The sequence below is a fragment of the Apium graveolens genome, chromosome 6 (genome assembly GCF_009905375.1).
Source record: "Apium graveolens cultivar Ventura chromosome 6, ASM990537v1, whole genome shotgun sequence".
In the NCBI taxonomy this organism is placed as follows: Eukaryota; Viridiplantae; Streptophyta; class Magnoliopsida; order Apiales; family Apiaceae; genus Apium; species Apium graveolens.
Window position 1 is genome coordinate 47,400,480 of NC_133652.1, and position 24,662 is coordinate 47,425,141.

The 24,662-nt window shown below is 37.7% G+C and overlaps 1 protein-coding gene and 1 non-coding gene across 2 annotated transcripts; one reads left to right on the forward strand and one right to left on the reverse strand.

Annotated features, from left to right (window-relative positions):
- The first annotated feature begins 11,962 nt into the window (after positions 1 to 11,962).
- On the forward strand, positions 11,963 to 12,069 carry LOC141669698 (small nucleolar RNA R71). The gene has a single exon (XR_012553966.1). It is a non-coding gene; the product is annotated as a small nucleolar RNA R71 (small nucleolar RNA).
- An 11,236-nt stretch (positions 12,070 to 23,305) lies between these two features.
- Positions 23,306 to 24,370, reverse strand: LOC141663671 (uncharacterized). Its single transcript, XM_074469459.1, has one exon. It carries the CDS (start codon positions 24,065 to 24,067, stop codon positions 23,585 to 23,587), a length of 483 nt encoding a protein of 160 aa, XP_074325560.1. The 5' UTR covers positions 24,068 to 24,370; the 3' UTR covers positions 23,306 to 23,584.
- Between the last annotated feature and the right edge of the window lie 292 nt (positions 24,371 to 24,662).

Below are 24,662 nucleotides of genomic sequence, written 5' to 3' on the forward strand. Positions count from 1 at the left end.
TGTCCCAGTAGTTGTTGGACCTTTTGAGATCCTGTTGATTATTGGCCATTGGGGATGTAGGTTATGATCTCGGGCGTTGCCCCTTCGATTATCGTCTCTTATATCATTATCTCTTTTTTGACCTCCAGCCTCTTTACCCCTGGTGAAACGCCCAAACTTTCCTCTTCAGATCAAATACTCAATCTCATCATTGAGTTGTCTACAATCGTTAATATCATGACCAACATCTCTGTGAAACCTACAGTATCGACCCTTGTCTCCTTTTTCAGGGTCTCCCCTTAGTGGTGTCGGCCATCTGAACTCTTTGTTCTTCTCAATTTCCAAAAGGATATGGCTCCTTGGAGCATTCAATCTCGCATACTCAATGAATCTTGGTGGTTGACTCTTCTTAGAAGTGGAGTTAGAGTTCTTCCCAGTTCGAGGATACTTGTCCTTGGCATCATACTTTTGATCCATCTTTCACTTCTTGTTGCCCACATATTCATTATTCACCATGGTGTTCTTCATACTTTCCTCCACCTTGATATATTTTCCATCCCTATCCTGGAGCTGCAACATACTTTCAGGGGACGTTTGGCCAGGGACATCTTGAAGAATTCATCCCTAGTCCTTTGATGTAGGGATATCATAGCTTCCTTGTTGTCAAGATCTAGAACCTTCAGGGTTCCCTTTGTGAACCGGTTCGGGTAGTCTCTAAGGCACTCTTTTGCTCCTTGTACAAGACCCATGAGAGAAGCCAAGCTCTTCTCGTGCACTCTGCCACTGATAAATTGCTTGATGAAGTCCTGGCTCATATTTCTGAAGGATCCAATCGAATTGGAGGGTAGAAGGCCATACCATGTTTGAGCCATACCCGATAGGGTTTGGGGGAAGGCCCGACACTTAATAGCGTCGTTCAAGGGCTGTAAAAAGAGGGCGTTAAAAACGTCATGACATGATTAGCTGGGTCGCCGTTGGAATTCCTCCTCCAAGTATGGCTTAGGTTGAGTGCGCTGGGATCTTAATAGAGGAGGAGAGTGTCCTCGCAAGGATTGAATCGTTGGTTCCACTTTTAGTTCCTCTCCGTGTGTTCACCATGGTTGTTATCTTCCCACAAACGGCGTCAAATGTTGTGGAATAAAAACTAAGATTTGTTATTATTTAATGCTAGGTTTGTGAGCTTCGAGCTTTAATGGTTGTTCTCGTGTTCATGGACTAGCTGTCCTCGCAAGATGCCTAGGTATTTCCGTGTTCTAGATAATTGTTAGGGCGAAAACACGCGCTAATAACACACGCAAGTATAGACATTCGCAAGTAATATAGAATACTTTCTAGTTCGTTCCCACAGAGACTCAGACTAATTATGTTCAATTACACTCACTCACCAATGTATGATTACTTCTCAATATTAAGACAATAACACTTAGATTTGATTAACTAATTATTAACTACAATTAACTACGAGAATTAAGCACTTAATCAACACTTGAATTAACAATATTGAAACACTCATGCGATCACAACTTCATTACTACTTCCTTCAACAGTCATTGTTATTACCCTTAGCATGCAATAGTGATGATATTAATCGAATAACACGAAACTGATAAAAGCCAACTTTCATTGTACTAATACCATTCCACCAAGCATCCACAATTCAGATAGAAGTTGAATATGCATCAATTATGTTGAGTCCCTATATATCTACAGAAATTGACAACATAACGATTTCAGCACAAGTTATTCCTTTTGATTACACAGGGCGAATAAAACGGTTAGAGTTATCCAATAATCCTGCATACTCTTACATGAACCTATGCTAGCATGGCAAGTTCTAAATCTCAAGATCCACCGTCGCTTCACAAGAGATTAATGTTGGATTTTAAACGCAGCGAGGGCATGGCAAAACACTTTTACACATACAAAATCCAAATAAAAGCATATAAACCGTGAATAAAAATTCGAGGGATAGAATCTAACCTTTTAAAATAATTCGGAGACAACGATCAGAGATCCTTAGCAGTTGCTCCTCAAGTGTGAAGCACTCCACCGGTATCCACCAAGAAAACGATGTTAAGGAGGAGGAAGGAGGTGGAGAGAACTGGGTTTTCCAAACTTTTTGGGTTTTCGGGTTGGTTCGAATAAAATTAGGATCTATAATAGTGTATTTATAGGCAAAATTTTCAGCTGAAATTTTCCCATAAATATTATTATCATTATCCCATTTATTATTCTCATTAATAATTAAAATACCTTTTAATCATTAATCCTTTTTCTAAACACTTTAGAAATAATTCTCTCTTTTGATTTAATTTCCAAAAATTAAATCCTTTAATTAATAATATTAAGAACTTTTCTTAATTAATTTATAATCAATTAAATCTCATTTAATCAATTATTAAATTTGCCAATTAATTATTTATTTCACAAATAAATAATTATTTAGCCATTATTAATTAATTCCTCCACCATTAAATCATTCTCTTTTTATGGTGTGACCCTATAGGTTCAATATTAAGCCGGTAGTAGAAATAAATAATAATAAAACTATTTTATCATTATTTATATAAATTCTCTAATTTATTAAATATGATTAATTAATTAATCACATTTATTCTACATCGTGAGGGATACTTCTCAGCATATCGCGACTATCCGGATAATATGAATTCACTGCTTAGAATATCAAGAACTTATTCAGTGAATAGTTACCGTACAATAAACTCCTTCTACCCTACAATGTCCCGATTAAATATAAGGCATGGATCTCGTGTCATGCCTATCTAATTCAATCACTTGCTTTCCATTTACTATGCTTAGTTCTATGCAAATTAGAAACTCCTTTCTAATTTCATTCACTCTGGCCAGAGATTCCTGAACTAGCATAAGTGGATCAGCCTTGAACATTCGCTTCCTACACTGGAAGGGGTAGATCCTTTATTGATCATACACTATCTTCGTGTACAAATTCCTATACCCAGAAGAGCCCTAATAATTGTCCCTGGAGACTAAGAACTAAACCAAAGCATAGTTCAGTGTACACAAGATGACTATGATGAACTCAAGTCTAAGGATACTTGTACAACTATCACTATGTGAACAACTACTGACACGTGAGTGAACTCCATCAGTTGTTCAGCTGTGCGAGTCATGTTCAGTGAACTTATTCTATAATAAGCACCTACATACTAGCTATAGTGTCACCACACAAATGTCTATGAGAACAGACATCCTTCATAATGAAGCAAACATAGTATGTACCGATCTTTGCGGATTATTAATTACCAGTTAGTAATCCTATGACCAGGAACTATTTAAGTTTAAAGTTATCATCTCTTTAGGTCTCACTATTATGATCTCATCATAATCCATAAAAAGCTTTACTCTAAACTATGGTATATCTTATTTAAACACTTAAATAGATAAAGCCCGTAATAAAAACAAAACAAGTCTTTATTAATATCAATGAAATCAAAACAGATTACATAAAAGTTATTCCTAAATCCTAATACATGATTGGACTTAGGACATATTCCTTTCAATTAACACCCTATCTTATATGTTCGCGACGCATATAAGACGAATACGCACAACCAATACTAGATATCATACAATCATCACACACTAAGGTATTAAACAACTAACTAAAGAATTCCATAGCAAATCCGTTACGACCCCATGATCACGATTAGCCCATGATAGCACTCATCGTCATCATGGGTTCATATGAAAACATGATAATAACATACAAGAATAATAACTAAAACTACTTATATTAGACCAGAGTACGTCACAAGAGTAAATAGGTTCAAAGTAAAGAAAACTAGCATCCAACGTTACAACGAAATAAAGAATCACAAGAAAATATGCTTCCTCTTCGTTGCGGTGTGCTAAAATGGTCTTCTTCCTTATCTCCTCGCTCTTCGATTAATACTACGATCCAACCTTTGTGAAACGTCTCTGAAATCTACTTATATAGGAGTCCCATAATACCCAGCTAACTCAGAAGTTGGAAGTTAAACAGAATCAGGAGTCTAAAATAATAAATCTGATTTCCCGTCCCTGAGCGGGCGCTCAGCATTCCTGAGCGGGCGCTCAGCTTCCTGAGCGGTAGCTCAGCAGAGCTGAGCGGGCGCTCAGACCCCTTCTGGAATCTGCACTGTTTTTCTCCCGTTTCTTCGCTACAATCTGCTCCTATCTTCCCACTTGCAATGCTAAACATATGCCAAGGCTTATTATTGATGAATCTCTCCCGAAATGTAATTAATACCCTGAAATGCACAAACACTAGAAAAACGCATCAAATACACAAAATACTTGATTTCAAGACATCGATTCAAGCCATTTTAAGACATTCTAAGTGGTATAAAATGCCACTTATCACACCCCCAAACTTAAATCGATGCTTATCCTCAAGCGTCACAGACTCATAAACAAAACGAAAACAGACATGAATGCAATCTATTTGAAATGCAGCGATCCCCCTTACTACGACCAAACCAACCAACTTACGACATCTCAATAAATGCAATCAGGCGAATAAAGATCATTCCAATCATGCAAGCTAACATACAGCCAGAAACGTGGTGTGTGAAGATGCTTAACGGATATGCTTCGAAACTAGATCAATTATCATAACTCGACTATCCTCAAGGTAATCGCATGATTTTACGAAGAATAAAATTCTAGGCACAAAATGAATTATAACACTTCAAGATTACTGGAGCTTATTACGGAATCACGCTTTTTATTTAACACAACAAACAAATGCTTATTTGACCGTGCAATGAGTGAGGTCTACAAAAGACTTATACAATGGCATCCATGTAGCGAGCGTTAGGTTAGCGGATCCCAGACTATAAAAACCTTAGGTCACTAGGCACAAAGTCCCCTAAGAACTTAATAACTCGAATACCAAAGAGCCCACTCGTGATCAATCATGCATCAACTCTTTATTTTTTTCTTTTCTATTTTTTTTCTTTTCTTTTTTTTCAAAATTTCTGAGCAAGTGCGTTTCGCTCCATCTTGCTCAACCCTAGACTACTTGCATAAAAATACGAGCCGACTACTAGCCATTTGACGCCTAGCCACAATTAGCAATGAATTCCATTTTTTCACTCCATTTTTTTCTTTTCATGCCTTTTATCACTAAGAACCTATTATAAAATTCTAAGCATAATTAATAGATTAACCTCGAAAACCATCGAACCATAACAACAATCTAGTCCTTAAGCATTCTCTAAGACTTAGTGAAATTACAAGTGTTTCTAGCATGCATATCAACCTACACGACTCAACATCACTTTAACGTTATCACTACACTCGCATCAACATCACAAATTAATTGGTAAATCAGCGCAAAAGGGATCATGGTATATGCATGAGCTACATGACATGATAAATAAAGCTATAAATAAATAAAATAAATAAAAAAACTATGTGGCAAAAAATATGCAACTATATGAACTAAACTATCATTGCAACTATATGACACACACAAAAAATATTCCTTAACTACCACCCCCAAACTTAAAATCTTCAATGTCCCCAGTGAAGGTAGTAGAAAGGAACACAAGGTATACCTACTCGGAGAGATCATCTTCATCATCATCACCCTCAGAGGGTGGTATATCAGGAGGCGGATATGCAGAGTCCTCACCAAAAAATGGCCACTGGATGTCAGCTCCAAGCACTCTAAAAGCAGTCCCAAGCGCAAGGGTGAGCTCCTGAGCAAACCAGCTCTGCGTCTCGTACATAGCATCCATCCTCCTCGACAGCCTCCTATACTGGGCATCAGCCATCCCAACACCCTCCTGAGCTCTAGAAGAACCAACCTCATCTCACCTTGGCCTCGCCATGGTAGCACCTCGTGCTAGACGCCCTCCTGGAAGACGATAACCCAGCCCATGCTCCTCGGGCTCTCCACCAGTCCACTCCTGCATCGCATGCAGAGTCCCGGAGTCAATAGGAGCGGCCGGCAACTGCAACTGCTCGTGAGACAGCCACTGAACTCCCACTGCTCGACAAATTTTTGTAACCGTGGATGCATAAGGGATGTTCATATGCTTAGCTCCCCTCAAAAACTTCAGAATTCCTTGGTAGATGAACTCACCAAGGTCCACATAGTACTCCTCATTCAAAATTCCCCATAACAACTGTGCTCTCTCTACTGTGACCTCATGTGCATGTGAAGTAGGCAGAATATTAGCGCAAATAAAAGCATTCCATGCACGAGCATACCTATTCATCGCAATCGCCGGAAAATGGCGATACTCGTTAGTCCCAGTCTTGAAAGTCCAAACTGTGCCCGGCCTACAGAGAGTAGCACAAATCAAGTCCAAGTCAAAATCCTAAGCAGTCTTCTTGTTCCAGTTCTCCTCCGTGGGCTTCCTCTACCGCTGCCCAATCACACGGCGAATCGCCGCAGGGTGATAATCCACCGTCATCCCCCGAACAACAGAATACCTATTCTTTTCAGCCTTCGCGTTCGCATAGAACTCGCGAACAACGCTCATCGGAACTGCTTCAGGAGACTCACAAAAAGCAATCCAACCCTTCTCAACAATCATAGGCAACAACTCACCATCCCTCCCCGATGGTAAGAACCCTCTCTCCTTCAAAATCGGCTTACCCAAAAGCCTGGTATACTCCTCCTCAGCAGCCCTATCAAACAACCGAGGCCTCGCAGCAGTACCCCTCGAAGAATCAGCAGTAAGGACAGTGCTGCTGCTATCAATAGTCCTGGATCTCTTGGGTGCCATCGGAACTGCGAAAAAGTGTTTAAGATTTGTGTTTTTGAATATAGGAGAGAGTTTAAGGTTTGAAAGTGAATGGAGAGTATATGGAATAGGTGTATGTAAATATAGGGTATAGATTAGGGTAAAATTTGATTAGGAGTGGGTTTGAGGGTTAAAAACATGGGATAATGGGGAAATAGGTCGTGGGTAATGGGGCTGTGTTTTATTTTTTTATTTTTTCAGATTTTTTTTGGATTTTTATAGGACTTAAAAAAATTTCTTCCAGTCGGGCCCTGAGCGGTCGCTCAGCAAAGCTGAGCGGGCGCTCAGCTTGCTGAGCGGGCGCTAAGCTTGCTGAGCGGGCGCTCAGGGGTCTTCTGAATTTTTTTTCCTTGCCCTGTTTTTCTGATTTTTTTGTGGTTTTGGATAGGTTACTAACTTCTAAGGGTTCCTATAACAACAAATCATGGGTTGCCTCCCAAGAAGCGCTTCTTTTTCGTCATTAGCTTGACGTAGCGTACCTTTATCAAGTTGACAATAAAACGGAATTAACCACTTCCCGGTTTGCCGTATCCCCATAGTAAAGCTTCAAACGCTGACCATTAACCTTGAATGCTTGGTCCGAATCATTCTCAAAAATCTCCACCGCTCCATGTGGAAACAAAGTTTTGATAATATAAGGTCTAGACCACCTTGATTTCAACTTCCTAGGAAAAAGTCGGAGACGAGAGTTGAATAAAAGAACTTGCTGTCCCGGCACAAATAACTTAGGATGTAACTTCATGTCGTGCCACCTTTTTACTTTTTCCTTGTACATTTTGTTGTTCTCGTACGCTTGGAGTCGAAATTCATCAAGTTCATTTAGCTGAAGCATTCGCTTCTTTCCAGCTGCATCTAGGTCCAGATTCAACTTCTTCAACGCCTAATAGGCCTTATGCTCAAGCTCCGCGGGTAAATGACATCCCTTACCATACACAAGTTAAAACGGGGACATCCCAAGTGGAGTCTTATATGCTGTTCTATAAGCCCAAACAGCTTCATCGAGCTTTAAAGACCAATCCTTCCTTAACGGACAAACAACCTTCTCTAAAATACGCTTGATCTCTCTGTTAGACACATCCGCTTGACCATTCGTTTGCGGATGATAGGCAGTAGCAACACGATGATTCACATTATAGCGCTGCATCATAGAAGTGAACTTACGGTTGCAGAAATGCGACCCTTCATTACTTATGATTACTCGTGGCATTCCAAACCTTGTGAAAATCTGCTTATGAAGAAAATTCAACACTACCTTTGCATCATTCGTCGGTAGAGCTTTGACTTCTACCCATTTTGAGACATAATCAACTGCCAGCAAGATGTACTAATTATTGCAGGACGAGACAAAAGGCCCCATGAAATCGATTCCCCAAACATCAAAGACCTCGACTTCAAGTATCACATTTAACGGCATCTCATCCTTTCTCGTAAGATTCCCCATTCTTTGGCAACAATCACACCTTAAAATGAACTGATGAGCATCCTTAAACAAAGTAGGCCAGAAAAAACCTGCTTGCAGAATACGAGCTGCCATCTTCTCACCACCATAATGTCCACCATAAACTGTGGAGTGGCAGTCTCGTAATATCCCCTCCGTCTCACAGAATGGAATACATCTCCTTATGATCTGGTCAGCTCCCTGTCTAAATAAATACGGTTCATCCCACATATACCACTTCACCTCATGCAGAAACTTCTTCTTTTGAGCTGTGGTTAAATTAGGAGGCATTATATTGCTGACAAGATAATTCACAATATCTTCGAACCATGGCTCTTCCTCCTGAACTGCGAACAACTGCTCATCCGGAAAAGATTCGTTGATCAATGTCTTATCATGTGAAGTAGACTCGGGATTCTCCAATCTAGAGAGATGGTCAGCTACTTGATTCTCAGTACCTTTTCGATCCTTGATCTCTAATTCAAATTCCTGTAGCAAGAGCACCCAACGAATGAGTCTAGGCTTCGAATCCTTCTTGGAAACCAAATAGCGAATGGCCGCATGATCAGTGAATACTGTCACCTTTGTCCCAAGCAAATAAGATCGAAATTTTTCGAAACCAAAGACTATAGCCAAGAGCTCCTTCTCAGTAGTGGTGTAGTTCATTTGAGCTCCATTTAAGGTCTTGCTAGCATAGTAGAGCACATGAAAGAGATTATTCTTGCGCTTCCCAAGAACTGCGCCCACCGCATAATCACTCGCATCACACATCATTTCAAAAGGCTCTGCCCAATCAGGTGCGGTAATAACTGGTGCAGTTATCAAACTCTTTTTGAGAGTCTCGAATGCCGTCAAGCATTCATCATCAAATTTGAAAGGCACATCCTTCTCGAGCAAATTGCACAACGGCTTAGATATTTTTTAAAAGTCTTTGATGAAACGCCGATAAAAACCCGCATAACCAAGAAAACTACGGATTCCCTTCACAGAAATAGGTGGTGGAAGATTTTCAGTGACTCCCACCTTGGCTTTATCCACCTCAAGACCCTTGCTAGAGACCTTATGCCCAAGAATAATGCCTTCACGCACCATAAAGTGACATTTTTCCCAAATGAGTACCAAATTAGTTTCCACACACCTTTTGAGTACTGCACGAAGATTATTCAAACATTCATCATACGAATGTCCAAAGACGGAGAAGTCGTCCATGAACACTTCGACATTATTTCCAATCATATCAGAGAATATAGCCATCAAACATCTCTGAAAAGTGGCCGGTGCGGCACATAAGCCAAACAAAACTCTGCGAAAAGCAAACGTGCCAAATGGACAAGTGAAGGTAGTCTTTTCTTGATCCTCTGGTGCAATACATATCTGATTATACCCTGAATAACCATCCAGAAGATAATAATACTCGTGACCGGCCAACCTGTCAAGCATCTGGTCAATAAACGGAAGAGGGAAGTGATCCTTCCTCGTGGCCTTGTTCAACTTTCTGTAGTCCATGCATACCCTCCATCCTGTGACTGTTCGAGTGGGGATGAGCTCGTTCTTCTCATTTGCTACCACAGTAATACCTCCTTTCTTAGGTACACATTGCACAGGGCTCACCCAAGAACTATTAGAAATAGGATAAATGATTCCTGCATCCAGCCACTTTAGAATTTCTTTCTTCACCACTTCTTTCATGATAGGATTAAGTCTGCACTGTTGCTCAACAGTAGGCTTACTACCCTCCTCTAGCAGAATCTTATGCATGCAGTATGACGGGCTGATCCCTTTGATGTCTGCTATAGTCCATCCGATAGCCGATTTGAATTCTCTCAAGATCCGTAAGAGCTTGTCCTCCTCACTACCTGAAAGGTCAGATGCAATAATAACAGGTAAAGTAGATGCATCACCTAAAAAAGCATACCTCAAGTGTTTAGGCAATGGTTTAAGCTCCAAAGTAGGTGCTTCCTCAATAGATGGTTTGAGCTTTTCTTCAGCATTTTTGAGGTCAGAAGTACCAAGAGATTCAAATGGCATCCAGGGAGAAGCATTTAGATATTGTAGTTGCTCATTGCCATCCTCATCATCACTGTCAAAATCCCCCACTAAGGCTTTCTCTAATGCATCAGTCATTAGCATATGATCAAGTTCTGAAGTAACCGCAGAATCAATCAAATCCACTTTTAAGCACTCCTCATCTTCTGTAGGGAATTTTATTGCTTTGAATACATTGAATGCCACATCCTGATCCTGCACCCGTATAGTAAGTTCACCTTTTTGCACATCTATCAAGGTACGGCCTGTAGCCAAGAAAGGTCTCCCCGAGATTATGAGAATCTTCTTATCTTCCTCGAAATCCAGAATAACAAAGTCTGCAGGAAAGAAGAGCTTATCCACTTTTACTAGCACATCCTCTACTATGCCTCGTGGATATGTAATGGAACGATCAGCCAATTATAGAGACATGTAGGTGGGCTTTGGATCGGGCAAGTTCAGCTTTTTGAAGATCGACAACGGCATCAGATTGATGCTTGCTCCCAAATCACAAAGGCACTTGTCAAAAGATAACTTGCCAATGGTGCAATGAATGGTGAAGCTACCTGGATCTTTAAGATTTGGAGGTAACTTTTGTTGCAGCACAGCACTGCATTCTTCCGTTAAAGCAACGGTCTCAAGATCATCCAGTTTCACCTTCCTTGAAAGAATACTCTTCATAAACTTCGTATAAATAGGCATTTGCTCCAGAGCCTCAGCGAAAGGTATGTTGATGTGAAGTTTCTTAAACACCTCCAGAAACTTACCAAACTGCTTATCCAGCTTTTGTTATTGCAATCTCTTAGGGAAAGGTGGTGGAGGATAGAGCTGTTTCTCCCCTGTATTACCCTCAGGCAGAGTGTGTTCAACAGTAGTCTTCCTTGGTTCCGCCACTTTCTCCTTTTGCTTAGCTTCTTCATCACCAACTTCATCTTCTCCTACTTTTGCTTTTTCAGCATCAGCAACTTTTCCAGACCATAAGGTAATAGCCTTGACTTGCTCTTTAGCTTCCTTCCTGCCTGACACTTTAGTATCACTGGGAAGTGTGCCAGGTTGACGATTGAGCACTGTATTGGCTATTTGACCGATTTGATTTTCCAAGGTCTTGATAGAGACCGCCTGACTTTTGCACAACAGCTTAAGTTCCTCAAAATCAACACTAGAGGGTGGAGCTGCACCTCCTTGTTGAGGATATGATTGCCTTTGAGCATAATGATGTGGTTGCTGGAATCCAAGAGGATTGAACTGTTTACTTACGCCTTGCTGATATGGTTGCTGAACAGCATTCTGACTATTACTACAGCTGAAATTTGGATGATTTCTGTTGTTAGGATGATAAGTAGCTGACACAGGCTGCTGCGGTCGCTGATAATTGTTCACATACTGAATAGATTCATTAACAAAAGAACACTGATCTGTAGCATGAGAACCTACACAAAGCGCACAGACCATAGCTATCTGATTGACTCCATAGGTGGCTAGAGAATCGACCTTCATAGACAGCGCTTGGAGCTGCACTGCAATAGCTGTAGCTGCATCGACTTCCAAAATACCTGCTACCTTCCCAGGCATTATCCTTTGAGTTGGGTTTTGATGCTCATTTGCAGCCATAGTCTCAATAAGATTATAAGCCTCAGTATATCTTTTGGCCCATAAGGCGCCTCCAGCTGCTGCGTCGAGCATGGGCCGAGATTGGGCCCCCAAACCATTATAGAAACCAGTGATCACCATCCAATCAGGCATTCCATGATGTGGACACTTTCTCAACATCTCCTTGTAGCGCTCCCAAGCTTCGCACATAGATTCGATAGGTTGTTGCGCAAACTGAATAAGAGCACTCCTCATAGCAGCAGTCTTCGCCATTGGGTAAAACTTCACCAGAAACTTTTGCGCAAGATCTCGCCAAGTAGTGATAGACCCAGCTGGTTCAGAATGTAACCAGTCCTTGGCTTTATCCCTCAGTGAGAATGGGAAAAGCCTCAGCTTGATAGCCTCATCAGTCACACCATTATATTTGAAAGTACTGCAGATCTCATTCTCCCACAAGAATTAGGAAATATGTTGAGTGGTTATCTTGGCCCGTGCCTTAGCCTCAAGCCACTTTGTGAAGTAGTTTGTAGCAACCACGATGAACTACCTATGTCCCGAGGCTACATAAATGGACCAAGTATATACATTCCCCATATTGCAAAAAGGATGGGTGTGCTAATGGATTTAAGTCTCTCTAGGGGCCGTCATACTATATGAGCGTGCCTCTGACATCTGTCGTATTTCTTCACATAAGCATTTGCATCAGCTAACATAGTCGGCCAGTAGAACCCCAATCGAGTTACCTTGTGAGTGAGGGCCCTTCCCTTCAAGTGTTGTTCACAAATCCCTTCATAGGATTCCTTAATCGCCTCCTCTGGTTCAAGAGGTCTCAAGCATTTTAAGTATGGAATGATGAATGATATTTTATACAGGAGGCCTTCAACCAACGAATATCTCAATGCTCTCACCGATAATTTATGCGCCTCCCGGGCATCATCGGGGAGCCATCCTATCTCAAGGTGAGTCTTGATTAGATCAATCCTACAACTTGCCACACCAATTGGTGCTATCAAATTTATGACATGTATAGTAGGGGTCTTCGGGACTTGGAAGTAGATACTTCTCAGATAGTTCTCGATTTCTTACGAGGCGAAATAAGATAGGGTGTCGGCTGTGGTGTTCACTCTCTCGGAACATGTTCTGCGTACCATTCATCAAACTGAGTCGGTATTTCCTTCACAACTTTCAGGTACTTGGCCATTGTGTCCTCATTGGACTCAAACTCTCCATTGACTTGAGCAACAATAAGTCTTGAATCTCCACAAACTTTAAGGTTCTTGGCCCTCACGACTCTATCCAAGCCTAAGACGGCTATCAAAGCTTCGTATTCCGCTTCGTTGTTGGTAGTCGGGAAGTCCAACTTCAAAGCATACTCAATCATGAACCCTTCGGGGCTTTGCAAGACTAGGCCTGGACCACTAGATTTTGTTTTGGATGCTCCGTTAAAATGGAGATCTAATACTCTATCAGAATCAAATCTTTATCTTTCTCTTTCCCTTCTCTTATCGGGGTTACTATCGCTTGCCCCAGACTTTTTGGTCGTTAATGGTGCATTCGACCACGAAGTATGCCAAGGCCTGAGCCTTGGTGGCTATTTGAGGCTTGTATTTAATGTCAAATTCACCCAACACAATTGCCAACTTGATGAGCCTTCCACTTGCTTTCGTTCTATGAAGAATGTTCCTCAAAGGTTGGTCCTCATGACTTTGATCTTGTGGGCCTAGAAGTATGGTCTCAACTTTCTCGAGGTTGTGACTAGAGCAAGTGCAAACTTCTCAGTAGTGGAATAGTTCAATTCTGCTCCATGGAGCACCTTGCTCACATAGTAGACAGGTTTATGGAGCTTCCGTTCTTCCTTTACTAGGATGACAATCACTGCTTTCTTAGAGACCGTGAGATATAGGTAAAGGATGTCCTCCGGACTATGTTTGTCCAACAACGGGACATCATTCATGTACTTTTTTAGCTGCTCAAAGGCCTCTTGGCTCTTAGCCGTCCACTCAAAGTTCTTTACATTCTTTAGGGTTTTGAAAAAGGGCAGGCATTTGTCTCCAGACTTGCAGATAAACCTCCCGAGAGCCGCAATAATTCTAGTCAGCTTCTAAACATCCTTGATGGAGTGTGGTGGCTTCATATCTAGGAAGACATTGATCTTGCCGGGGTTGGCCTCGATTCCTCTTTCCGAGACCATGGCTCCAAAAAAAATTCAGACCCAACGCCAAAAGCATACTTGACAGGGTTTGACATTATCTTGTGGTGTCTCATCACTTCGAATGCCTCTCTAAGGTGATTAATATGATCGGCCTTGGCTATACTTTAACTAAACATGTCATCAACATAGACCTCCATGGTCTTTCCAATTAGATGGGCGAATATCTTATTCACTTCTGATAAGTAGCTCATGCAATCTTAAGTCCAAAATCCATAACAAGATAGCAAAATACACCAAATTCGGTTATGAAAGATACCTTACGGGTGTCATCTTTGTGCATTTTAAACTGATTATTACCGCTAAAGCCATCCATGAAGCTCAGCATACCGTGCCTAGCAGTGGCATCGATTAGGGTATCAATTTTAGGTAGGGGATAACAGTCATTTGGGCATCCATCGTTTAGATCAATGAAGTCGATGCACATCATCCACTTTCCATTAGCCTTCCTGACCATCACAGGATTATCCAACCACTCGGGTAATTGCACTTCCTCAATAAATCTAGCTTCCAAGAGCTTCTCGACCTCCTATTTGATGGTTTCGAAACTATTAGGGGCATAAGTTCTCTTCTCGACCTCCTGTATGATGATAACCTTTCGGGTTGGATCGATGTTCAACTTGTGAGATATAAGGCCAGGGTCAATTTCAGGCATGTCAGCTGTTGTCCAAGCAAATACATCATTGTTCTCTTATAAGAACGTGGTCATTTGGCCCTTCAAGGGCTTGTTCAAAGATGCTCCAATATATGTGACCCAATCCGGTTCTAAAGGATCTCAGGGAATCGGGACCAAGTATTCAGCTGGCTTCCCTCAGAGTTCTTCATTTTTAAGGACATCCATGTCTTCTATAGGGAGAACCTGCCCCCCAATTCCATCGGGCCTAAGTGCTATGACATAGAAACTTTGGGCCATCTTCTGATCTCATTTTTCTTCTCATACACCATTTCTGGTTGGGAACTTGAGTACCATGTGGTAGGTTGAGGGCATGACCTTCAACACATGAATTATTGTTCTTCCAAGGATAGCATTGTAGGTTGAGGTTGCCTTCACAACCTGAAAGTTCAACCAAAGCAAATAAAAGTTGAATTTGGTTTTCTATGGAACTGCTTTAATCAAGAGGATTTTCTACCAATTTTAAAAGAGATATAAGATGATTACTACAACAATCAATTAGCTGATGACATAGTCAAAGTCTGTGTAGAAATTTTGGGAGAGGTGAAAATTTACTTTAAAGATGGCACATTCAACTTACTCAATAAAGAAGTACCTGAAAATTACTCAAAAGAACATCTTGAAAGAGTAATTAGTTTGATGAATGGAAAAGGATGCTTTTACCAGGATGAGGAAGGTTGAATTAGCTGGAACTCGAGTGTCATATCAGCCTTTGCACACTTGGGTACGTCTCCGACTATACTCATTACCTCCATGGCATAGGCCTTTCGAGTGTTCTTCGTTGTCCCAGTAGTTGTTGGACCTCCTAAGATCATGTTGATTATTGGCCATTGGGGATGTAGGTTATGATCTTGGGCGTTGCCCTTTCGATTATCGTCTCTTAGATCATTATCTCTTTTTGACCCCCAGCCTCTTTACCCTTGGTGAAACGCCAAACTTTCCTCTTCAGATCAAATACTCAATCTCATCCTTGAGTTGTCTACAATCGTTAATATCATGACCAACATCTCTGTGAAACCTACAGTATCGCCCCTTGTCTCCTTTTTCAGGGTCTCCCCTTAGTGGTGTCGGCCATCTGAACTCTTTGTCCTTCTCAATTTCCAAAAGGATATGGCTCATTGGAGCATTCAATCTCGCATACTCAATGAATCTTGGTGGTTGACTCTTCTTAGAAGTGGAGTTAGAGTTCTTCCCAGTTCGAGGATACTTGTCCTTGGCATCATACTTTTGATCCATCTTTCACTTCTTGTTGCCCACATATTCATTATTCATCATGGTGTTCTTCATACTTTCCTCCACCTTGATATATTTTCCATCCCTATCCTGGAGCTGCAACATACTTTCAGGGGACGTTTGGCCAGGGACATCCTGAAGAATTCATCCCTAGTCCTTTGATGTAGGGATATCATAGCTTCCTTGTTGTCAAGATCTAGAACCTTCAGGGTTCCCTTTGTGAACCGGTTTGGGTAGTCTCTAAAGAACTCTTTTGCTCCTTATACAAGACCCATGAGAGAAGCCAAGCTCTTCTCGTGCACTCTGCCACTGATAAATTGCTTGATGAAGTCCTGGCTCATATTTCTGAAGGATCCAATCGAATTGGAGGGTAGAAGGCCATACCATGTTTGAGCTATAACCGATAGGGTTTGGGGGAAGGCCCGACACTTAATAGCGTCGTTCAAGGGCTGTAAAAAGTGGGCGTTAAAAACGTCCTGACATGATTAGCTGGGTCGCCGTTGGAATTCCTCCTCCAAGTGTGGCTTAGGTTGAGTGCGTTGGGATCTTAATAGAGGACGAGAGTGTCCTCGCAAGGATTGAATCGTTGGTTCCACTTTTAGTTCCACTCCGTGTGTTCACCATGGTTGTTATCTTCGCACAAACGGCGTCAAATGTTGTGGAATAAAAACTAAGATTAGTTATTATTTAATGCTAGGTTTGTGAGCTTCAAGCTTTAATGGTTGTTCTCGCGTTCATGGACTAGCTGTCCTCGCAAGATGCCTACGTATCTCCGTGTTCTAGATAATTGTTAGGGCGAAAACATGCGCTAATAACACATGCAAGTATACGCGTCGCAAGTAATATAGAATACTTTCTAGTTCGTTCCCACAGAGACTCAGACTAATTATGTTCAATTACACTCACTCACCAATGTATGATTACTTCTCAATGTTAAGACAATAACACTTAGATTTGATTAACTAATTATTAACTACAATTAACTACGAGAATTAAGCACTTAATTAACACTTGAATTAACAATATTAAAACACTCATGCGATCACAACTTCATTACTACTTCCTTTAACAGTCATTGTTATTACCCTTAGCATACAATAGTGATGATATTAATCGAATAACACGAAACTGATAAAAGCCAACTTTCATTGTACTAATACCATTCCACCAAGCATCCACAATTAAGATAGAAGTTGAATAGGCATCAATTATGTTGAGTCCCTATATGTCTACAGAAATTGACAACATAACGATTTAAGCACAAGTTATTCCTTTTGATTACACAGGGCGAATAAAATGGTTAGAGTTATCCACTAATCATGCATACTCTTACATGAACCTATGATGGCATGGCAAGTTCTAAATCTCAAGATCCAACGTCGCTTCACAAGAGATTAACACCCTATCTTATATGTTCGCGACGCATATAAGACGAATACGCACAACCAATACTAGATATCATACAATCATCACACACTAAGGTATTAAACAACTAACTAAAGAATTCCATAGCAAATCCGTTACGACCCCATGATCATGATTAGCCCATGATAGCACTCATCGTCGTCATGGGTTCATATGAAAGCATGATTATAACACACAAGAATAATAACTAAAACTACTTATATTAAACCAGAGTACGTCACAAGAGTAAATAGGTTCAAAGTAAAGAAAACTAGCATCCAACGTTACAACGAAATAAAGATTCGCAAGAAAATATGCTTCATCTTCGTTGCGGTGTGCTAAAACGGTCTTCTTCCTTATCTCCTCGCTCTTCGATTAATACTACGATCCAACCTTTGTGAAACGTCTCTGAAATCTACTTATATAGGAGTCCCATAATACCCAGCTACTCAGAAGTTGGAAGTTAAACAGAATCAGGAGTCTAAAATAATAAATCTGATTTCCCGTCCCTGAGCGGCCGCTCAGCATTCCTGAGCGGGCGCTCAGCTTCCTGAGCGGTCGCTCAGCAAGCGGTCGCTCAGCAGAGCTGAGCGGGCGCTCAGACCCCTTCTGGAATCTTCACTGTTTTCTCCCGTTTTTTCGCTGCAATCTGCTCCTATCTTCCCACTTGCAATGCTAAACACATGCCAAGACTTATTATTGATGAAATCTCTCCCGAAATGTAATTAATACCCTGAAATGCACAAACACTAGAAAAGCTCATCAAATACACAAAATCTTGATTTCAAGACATCGATTCAAGCCATTTTAAGACGTTCTAAGTGGTATAAAAGGCCACTTATCAATAATCAATCCAAAAATGTAGTCTCAGGTTGAGGGGTAGAGCCCTTTATATAGAGGTGACTCTAGGATTAGACTTGGGTTTGGAGACTTGGTGGACAAGTCTCCAACTTATATGGTAATTAGGACTCCTGTAAGGCTTTGTATTCTAGATCCTTTCTTGTAGGAGTTAGTGTCCAGACTTAGGCGCACCGCTCATAAGAGTTTTCTTAGCGGTCCTTTCCGTATCGTCAGATTTTAGATGCTAGATCGGGTAGATGTTGTGGGAGAAAGCGACGATAGTTGGTGGGAATTGTAATAGATGGTTCAGATACTTTTGGTTATCTGTCGATTACAAGTCGGAATCATATATTTTTGGATATACTTATAAAAGGTTATAATTATAATGTTCTGGTTGGTAGTTGTAATCTTGTCTCATACTTTATCATATTTAGATCCTTGTAGTTTTAAGGTTTTATTATATTTTTACTGTTATATTAGATTAGTATAGTGTTATGGGTTCTCACTGCTAACCCCGAGTTTGAGAACGTCACACTGACTCATGTCAGTGCTTTTATGTGATTATATGTATTTTGTTTAAATTTAACGATAGAAATGAGGCGCAACTCAACCTTAAAAGGTGGGATGTGAGCTTGCCTTTTAAAATTTTCAAATTATTAGGGTCATTAAGGTTGTCTTCGATATTTAATCGTTTATCGAGGATGGGGTATAATTACACATTTACACTATACTAAAAGAGAGTACACTTGGACATGTGTCACTCTCTCATTTAATTAGACACGTGTCTTTCTCTCCAATTAGACACATGTCTTTCTCTCCTTAAAAGTTTGTGCTTACATGGCAAGCTCCATTATCTTTAAAAAAAAATTCACTAAATCTCTCTCCTCCTTAATTAATTAACTTGCTTTTTTTGCTCCACTAATTATCTCTCTTTTTCATTTTCATATGGATCATATCTCCTTTTTTTATCTCACTTTCCCTTCATTATCATTGTAAATTATTTTTTTGACTAATATAACTTACAACCTTATAACTTGGGTATTTGTTCTAGGAATTCCTTAAATTGAATCCTTCAAGTGAGTCAGAGCTATGGATATAGGATAAACTCATAAACTCTTAAACTATTCAATCATACTCATCATTGTAAATTTTTACTTAACATATTTGAATAAAATATTAAATATGTCTATTAAGACATATAGATTATTAATATCAAATTATAAATAATATTATTTAGTATATTATTATGTAAGTTTTATTTCATAAATATGTAATATACCATCATTAATATATTTTTAATATATATATATATTAACTTTAAAATAGTAATTTAGTTAAAATAAATATCATATAACCGGGCATCTGTCCGGGATCTACACTATACTAAAATAAAGTATTCTTGGAAATGTGTCACTATTTCATTAAATTGGACACATGTCATTCTCCCCTTAAAAAGTTGGTGCTTACATGGCAAACTCCACTATCTTTAAAAATCCACTATCTTTAAAAAATCTCCACTAAATCTCTCTCCTCCATAATTAATTAATTAGTTTTTTTTCTCCACTAATTATCTCTCTTCTTCTTTTTCATATGGATCACATCTCCTTAATTTTTTTATCTCACTTTCCCTTCATTATCATTATAAATTATTATTTTTATTAATATAACTTACAACCTTACAACATGAATATTTGTTCAAAAAAATTTTTAATCCTTCAATTGAGTCAGAGTTGAATCCATGACATGTAACGATATATGATAAACTAATAAGCACTTAAACTATTCAATCATACTCATCATTATAAATCTTCACTTAACATATTTGAATAAAATATTAAATATAGCTATTAAGACATATATATTGTTAATATCAAATCATAAATAATATAATTTTGTATATAATTTTGTAAATTTTATTTCATAAATATGTAACATACCATCATCAATATATTTTTAATATATATATATATATATATTAACTTTAAAATAGTAATTTAATTAAAATAAATATCATATAACCGGGCATCTGCCCTGGAACTAATCTAGTATGTAAATAAATAAATAAATAAATAAATATATATATATATGTAAATATATGTGTCTCAGATGTTCTTATTTGAAAGTGAATTCTCATTTATCCAGAGAATTTTTAATAATGTATTGAAGTAGTTGACTAAATATTTATAAAATAATGATTATATAATATTTGTTGAACTTATAAGATGCTATTAATATAGTGATTTACTTCATAAAAATAATATGTTATTATTATTTTAAATAGTTGTAAATAGAATATATTTATTTTATTATGGTAAAAATGATGAAAAGTTTCATTGCATATTCATAGATGTTCGATAAATATAGTAAATGTAATGGAATTCTTTAATTTTTAAAGCAAGAAGAATGTCACGTTAAAGTGAACAATATTTTACATATTCCATATAATTTATACTTATTAATCTTTTTTTTTAATTTTAATTAAGGGTCTTGAAACACTACAAAAGGTAAATACAACCGGTTTTGTAGAAATTCAAAATTCGATTGGCATTGATTGAATTTAGGAGCGTAAAATATATTCATTGGCGAAAAATTTCCGTCCATTTTTTGGCGGGTCAAATTTAACCGGGACAAATTCAATCAGATTTAAATTCGACCGATGACATAAAATTTAGCCGAGTGAAATATTTTACCGAGATGTATATGATCTTTTTATGAGTACGTACTATTACGAGGTCGTTTGGTTCAAAATACGGTATGAGTTTGAAATAAAGAATCGGATTAGACTAATATGAGGTTGAGAAATCATTTTAGATATTATATGTTTGGTACGGTGATAGAATGAAATATGTTTAATTTAATTTTTTTTTTGATTCACTGATTGAATCAAACTATTAAATTTTGTATATGTCGAATTTAAGTTGTTGTACAACTTACAAAAAAAAAATTAAATGTAAGTGATTAAAAAATTTAAAATTTTAATTTTAATTTATAATTTTTTAAAAAATAAAATAAATTATTACTAATTTGTATTAAATAAAAATAAGCAAAGCTTATTTAATATTAAATAACATTATTTTTAAAATATATGTTTTAGAATTATATTTAACTTTATAAATAAAAATTAAATAATAAAATATAATTTGATACGTCTTACTCTTTTTAAAACCCGTCTCTGTCTAAGGTCTCAAATCTGAATTCAAATAAGTATAAGGAATCTGTATTATATTTTAAAAATAATCAACTAAATATCATGTATCAATTTAGAATGAGCTGAATCAAACCACCCCATCAAGATTGGCTAGTGGCGACCATTAGTGAATTATTAAGTTTGAATATGACGCTTTCATCCGTTACTGCCGACACAAATGAGGAAGCCGACCCGTAAATTTAGGATGTTTTGTGGATGGAGTATGTGTTAGCATTTTTTAAATTATTTGGTGGATGGCATTATATATAGATAGGCGTTTGTGTATATTGTGTATAAATAATATATGTAGCTTTCATAAATAAAGACATGCAAGAACGGAAAATGCGTTCATAATATAAGGACGGTACTAATTCTGATTACCGTTTTTATAACATTGGTGTAAATAGACTTTGTTGATTTCAAAGCTCAATTCAAAAAACGTAGTTTTTTATACTACAGTTAGAACTTTGATGATAAAATAATATTTAATTAAATAATAATGTCATTAAAATAATATTTTATGATCACAACATAATAAATAAAGTATATTCTTACTTCTAATAAAAATAACAAATTTACTAGTATACTATAGTAATTTATCTTAGTTGCAGCCATATTACTTTTAAAAGATTAAAGAGTAGTGCTAGGTTACCCAAATATCTTCCCCAAAAATTTTACCAATATAGCTGACATATGACTTATTTTAATTCGTGGGCGCATATCAATATATGCGGGATCTCATTTTATTTTTTGGAAGGTTACTCACTATTTATGTGACACGCCAGATTTGGGAAAATTTTTGGTAAAAATTTGTACTCTCTAGCATTTTTCAAGATTAAAATATAACTAAATTCATTATATGAATCTGATTTGATTTGGTGGCATGTACTTGTTTTTCAAATCGCAAGTAAACAAATAAGATACTTATTATAAATTTTAATAACTGTATTTGGACAGGAGTTGTAGCTTGTTTTCCAAAGAATAGCCGTACTTGCATACGAATTTCCTTCTTATTTTATGCAGTGAAAGCTAAAGTGTCATATCCCTAGAATTTCCATTGACATGTTACATCTTAGTTAAATTCTACATGATATCATTGAAATGTCAATCAATTAGAAGTCATTTTCGTAAACAAAAGCTCCAACGGAGATTAAATATCAAACTCTTTTTATCGTCATTTTGTCTGCAAAAGGCTTTAACGGAAAATTGAACAAATTAAACTTCTTTTATCGTTTATGGTTGACATAGATTTAGTTAAGACTTGACTATGGAGACAGACTTGGTTAGGAGTGTTGTTAGTCCGTTTTATAAATGAAAGAAATCTCAAAATCTTTCCTGAATTATATATAGGTGACATGTTTTTATTAATGCAAATCATAATTAAGCACGAGAGGGTTCATCTATTTTTTATGAAATTACCAATTAAATAATGATAATTAGATATTCGGAAACCGTTTCAAGTACTCTAATATTTGTCTTTTATAAATGAACTTAATTCGTCACTTGGAAAGTTCTGCACAACCCTACGGTTAAGGTTCAGCTAAACATGCATTACTGACTCACTGCTACAACTTACAATGGTACTTCTACTTCAAAATTAGTAATATTCTTTTACCATCAATCCTCAGCTACCTCTCATTGTTTACTGTCTGTTTCACATTTTTTTCACAGGATCAATATACATGATCTAGTTTTAAAAATATTTCTCAACTGCAATTAGTAATATTTCAAACAAATTATTCAGCTATATGATTGAAAAGAATTTCAAAAGTATCGGGTACACATTTATACAGAAAAATGTACCAACAATATTATTTCTAGGCTTAATGACCTTGCAATCCATGCGTAAGCCATGCATCAACTGTATGGTAACTTGAGATCATGACAGACAAAAATCAGTTCATAAACAAAATACTATAGAATTTCACCAAGACAAACATTTTAGGACTGAAGAAGACGAAAGGAGTAATTTATATGCTCTTCTACAAACAAAATATAGAATTTCTTGGCCCAACAGATCACTTCAGAATTCAGATAACTTAACACAAAACACATCTACTTAAAGTTCTAGTTGGTTTAACTAGTTATTTACCATTTCTACAAATTTCAATATGTACAAAGAAAAAAGAAGAAAAAAGATATTTGAAACAGCCTCAAGACTCATTCAAGAACCCTAATCAATAAAAAAAATGAGTAAAACAAAATCAAAGTACTTGATGGCACAATATCAAGAATCATACAGTATCGGTGTCTCAGAAATGCTCTCTAAATGAGGTCTCCACACTCCAGCTCGTCCTCTTTTCCGATCTCTTTGTGTTGATATTCTCTCAGATAATATCTCAGCTAGATAATGATCATTTACATTCTCTCTTTCCGCTTCTCTTCTCGTCTTCTTTGTTGATGATCTTCGACGATTACTCTTGTCTGATGACGTCGAAGCAACAGGCATCAGAAAATATATCTTTCCGCGTTGAAGCTGTGCCTCACGAGGAATTATCATTACTCGAGGATAAACATCATTACTTCCTTCATATGGAGATGAAGAAGATGGTTTCTTTAGGACATGTTTGGGATGCAGTTTCATGATCTCATCTGCGAAAACTATTCCACTTAATTCTTCAACATAGCCGTTTGTGTGAACTATGCGAATCACATCAAGGGCGCCGCATGGAAGGATGCAGGAGATGCAACATTTAATGGCGCTAATCATACTTAATTAATTCAACAGAGTTGAAGAAAGCAAAAGAAAAAGTAGAAAAGTATTTATAAAATGCTGCATTAGGGAAAGATGAGGAGGAGGGTATAACGGAGTAGGTATATCGATCAGTTTAAGTTTTTGTAACAAAAGATGGTTTTTATTAGACTATAGGCTTTAGGGTTTCTCCCTAGCTTTTTCAATGGTTTTGTGGAAGGATTAATGAAATCTATGGGATGAATGAATATGATTGCAAAGGCAATACTATTTTAATTCTGTACTTTGCCTTTTGGATCTATCATATTAATTTAGGGCCCCAGCACAGCTCCTCAGCCCTCCTCTCAACTATTCAAATTGTTCCATTATTAATTGGCTTTGGGGTTGGCTTGGGTTTATTTGGTTAAATTATATTTAGGATCCGGGTCCTTCTAGACGGATGCTGCAACATATCTTTCCGCGAAATAATGCTAAATTTTATTTGAATATAGCAAATCAGATAACTTGTTACTCCTTCCTGCGAAATAATGCTAGATTTTTTTAAATATAGCAAATCCACTTCTTCTGCAAAAATTAGGTTAGTTGTTACTCTTTTAAGTTTTACCGTATATTT

Bases quoted from the DNA above. Each gene is read 5' to 3' on its own strand.
- LOC141663671 (XM_074469459.1), bottom strand. From the start codon at position 24,067: ATGATTAGCGCCATTAAATGTTGCATCTCCTGCATCCTTCCATGCGGC.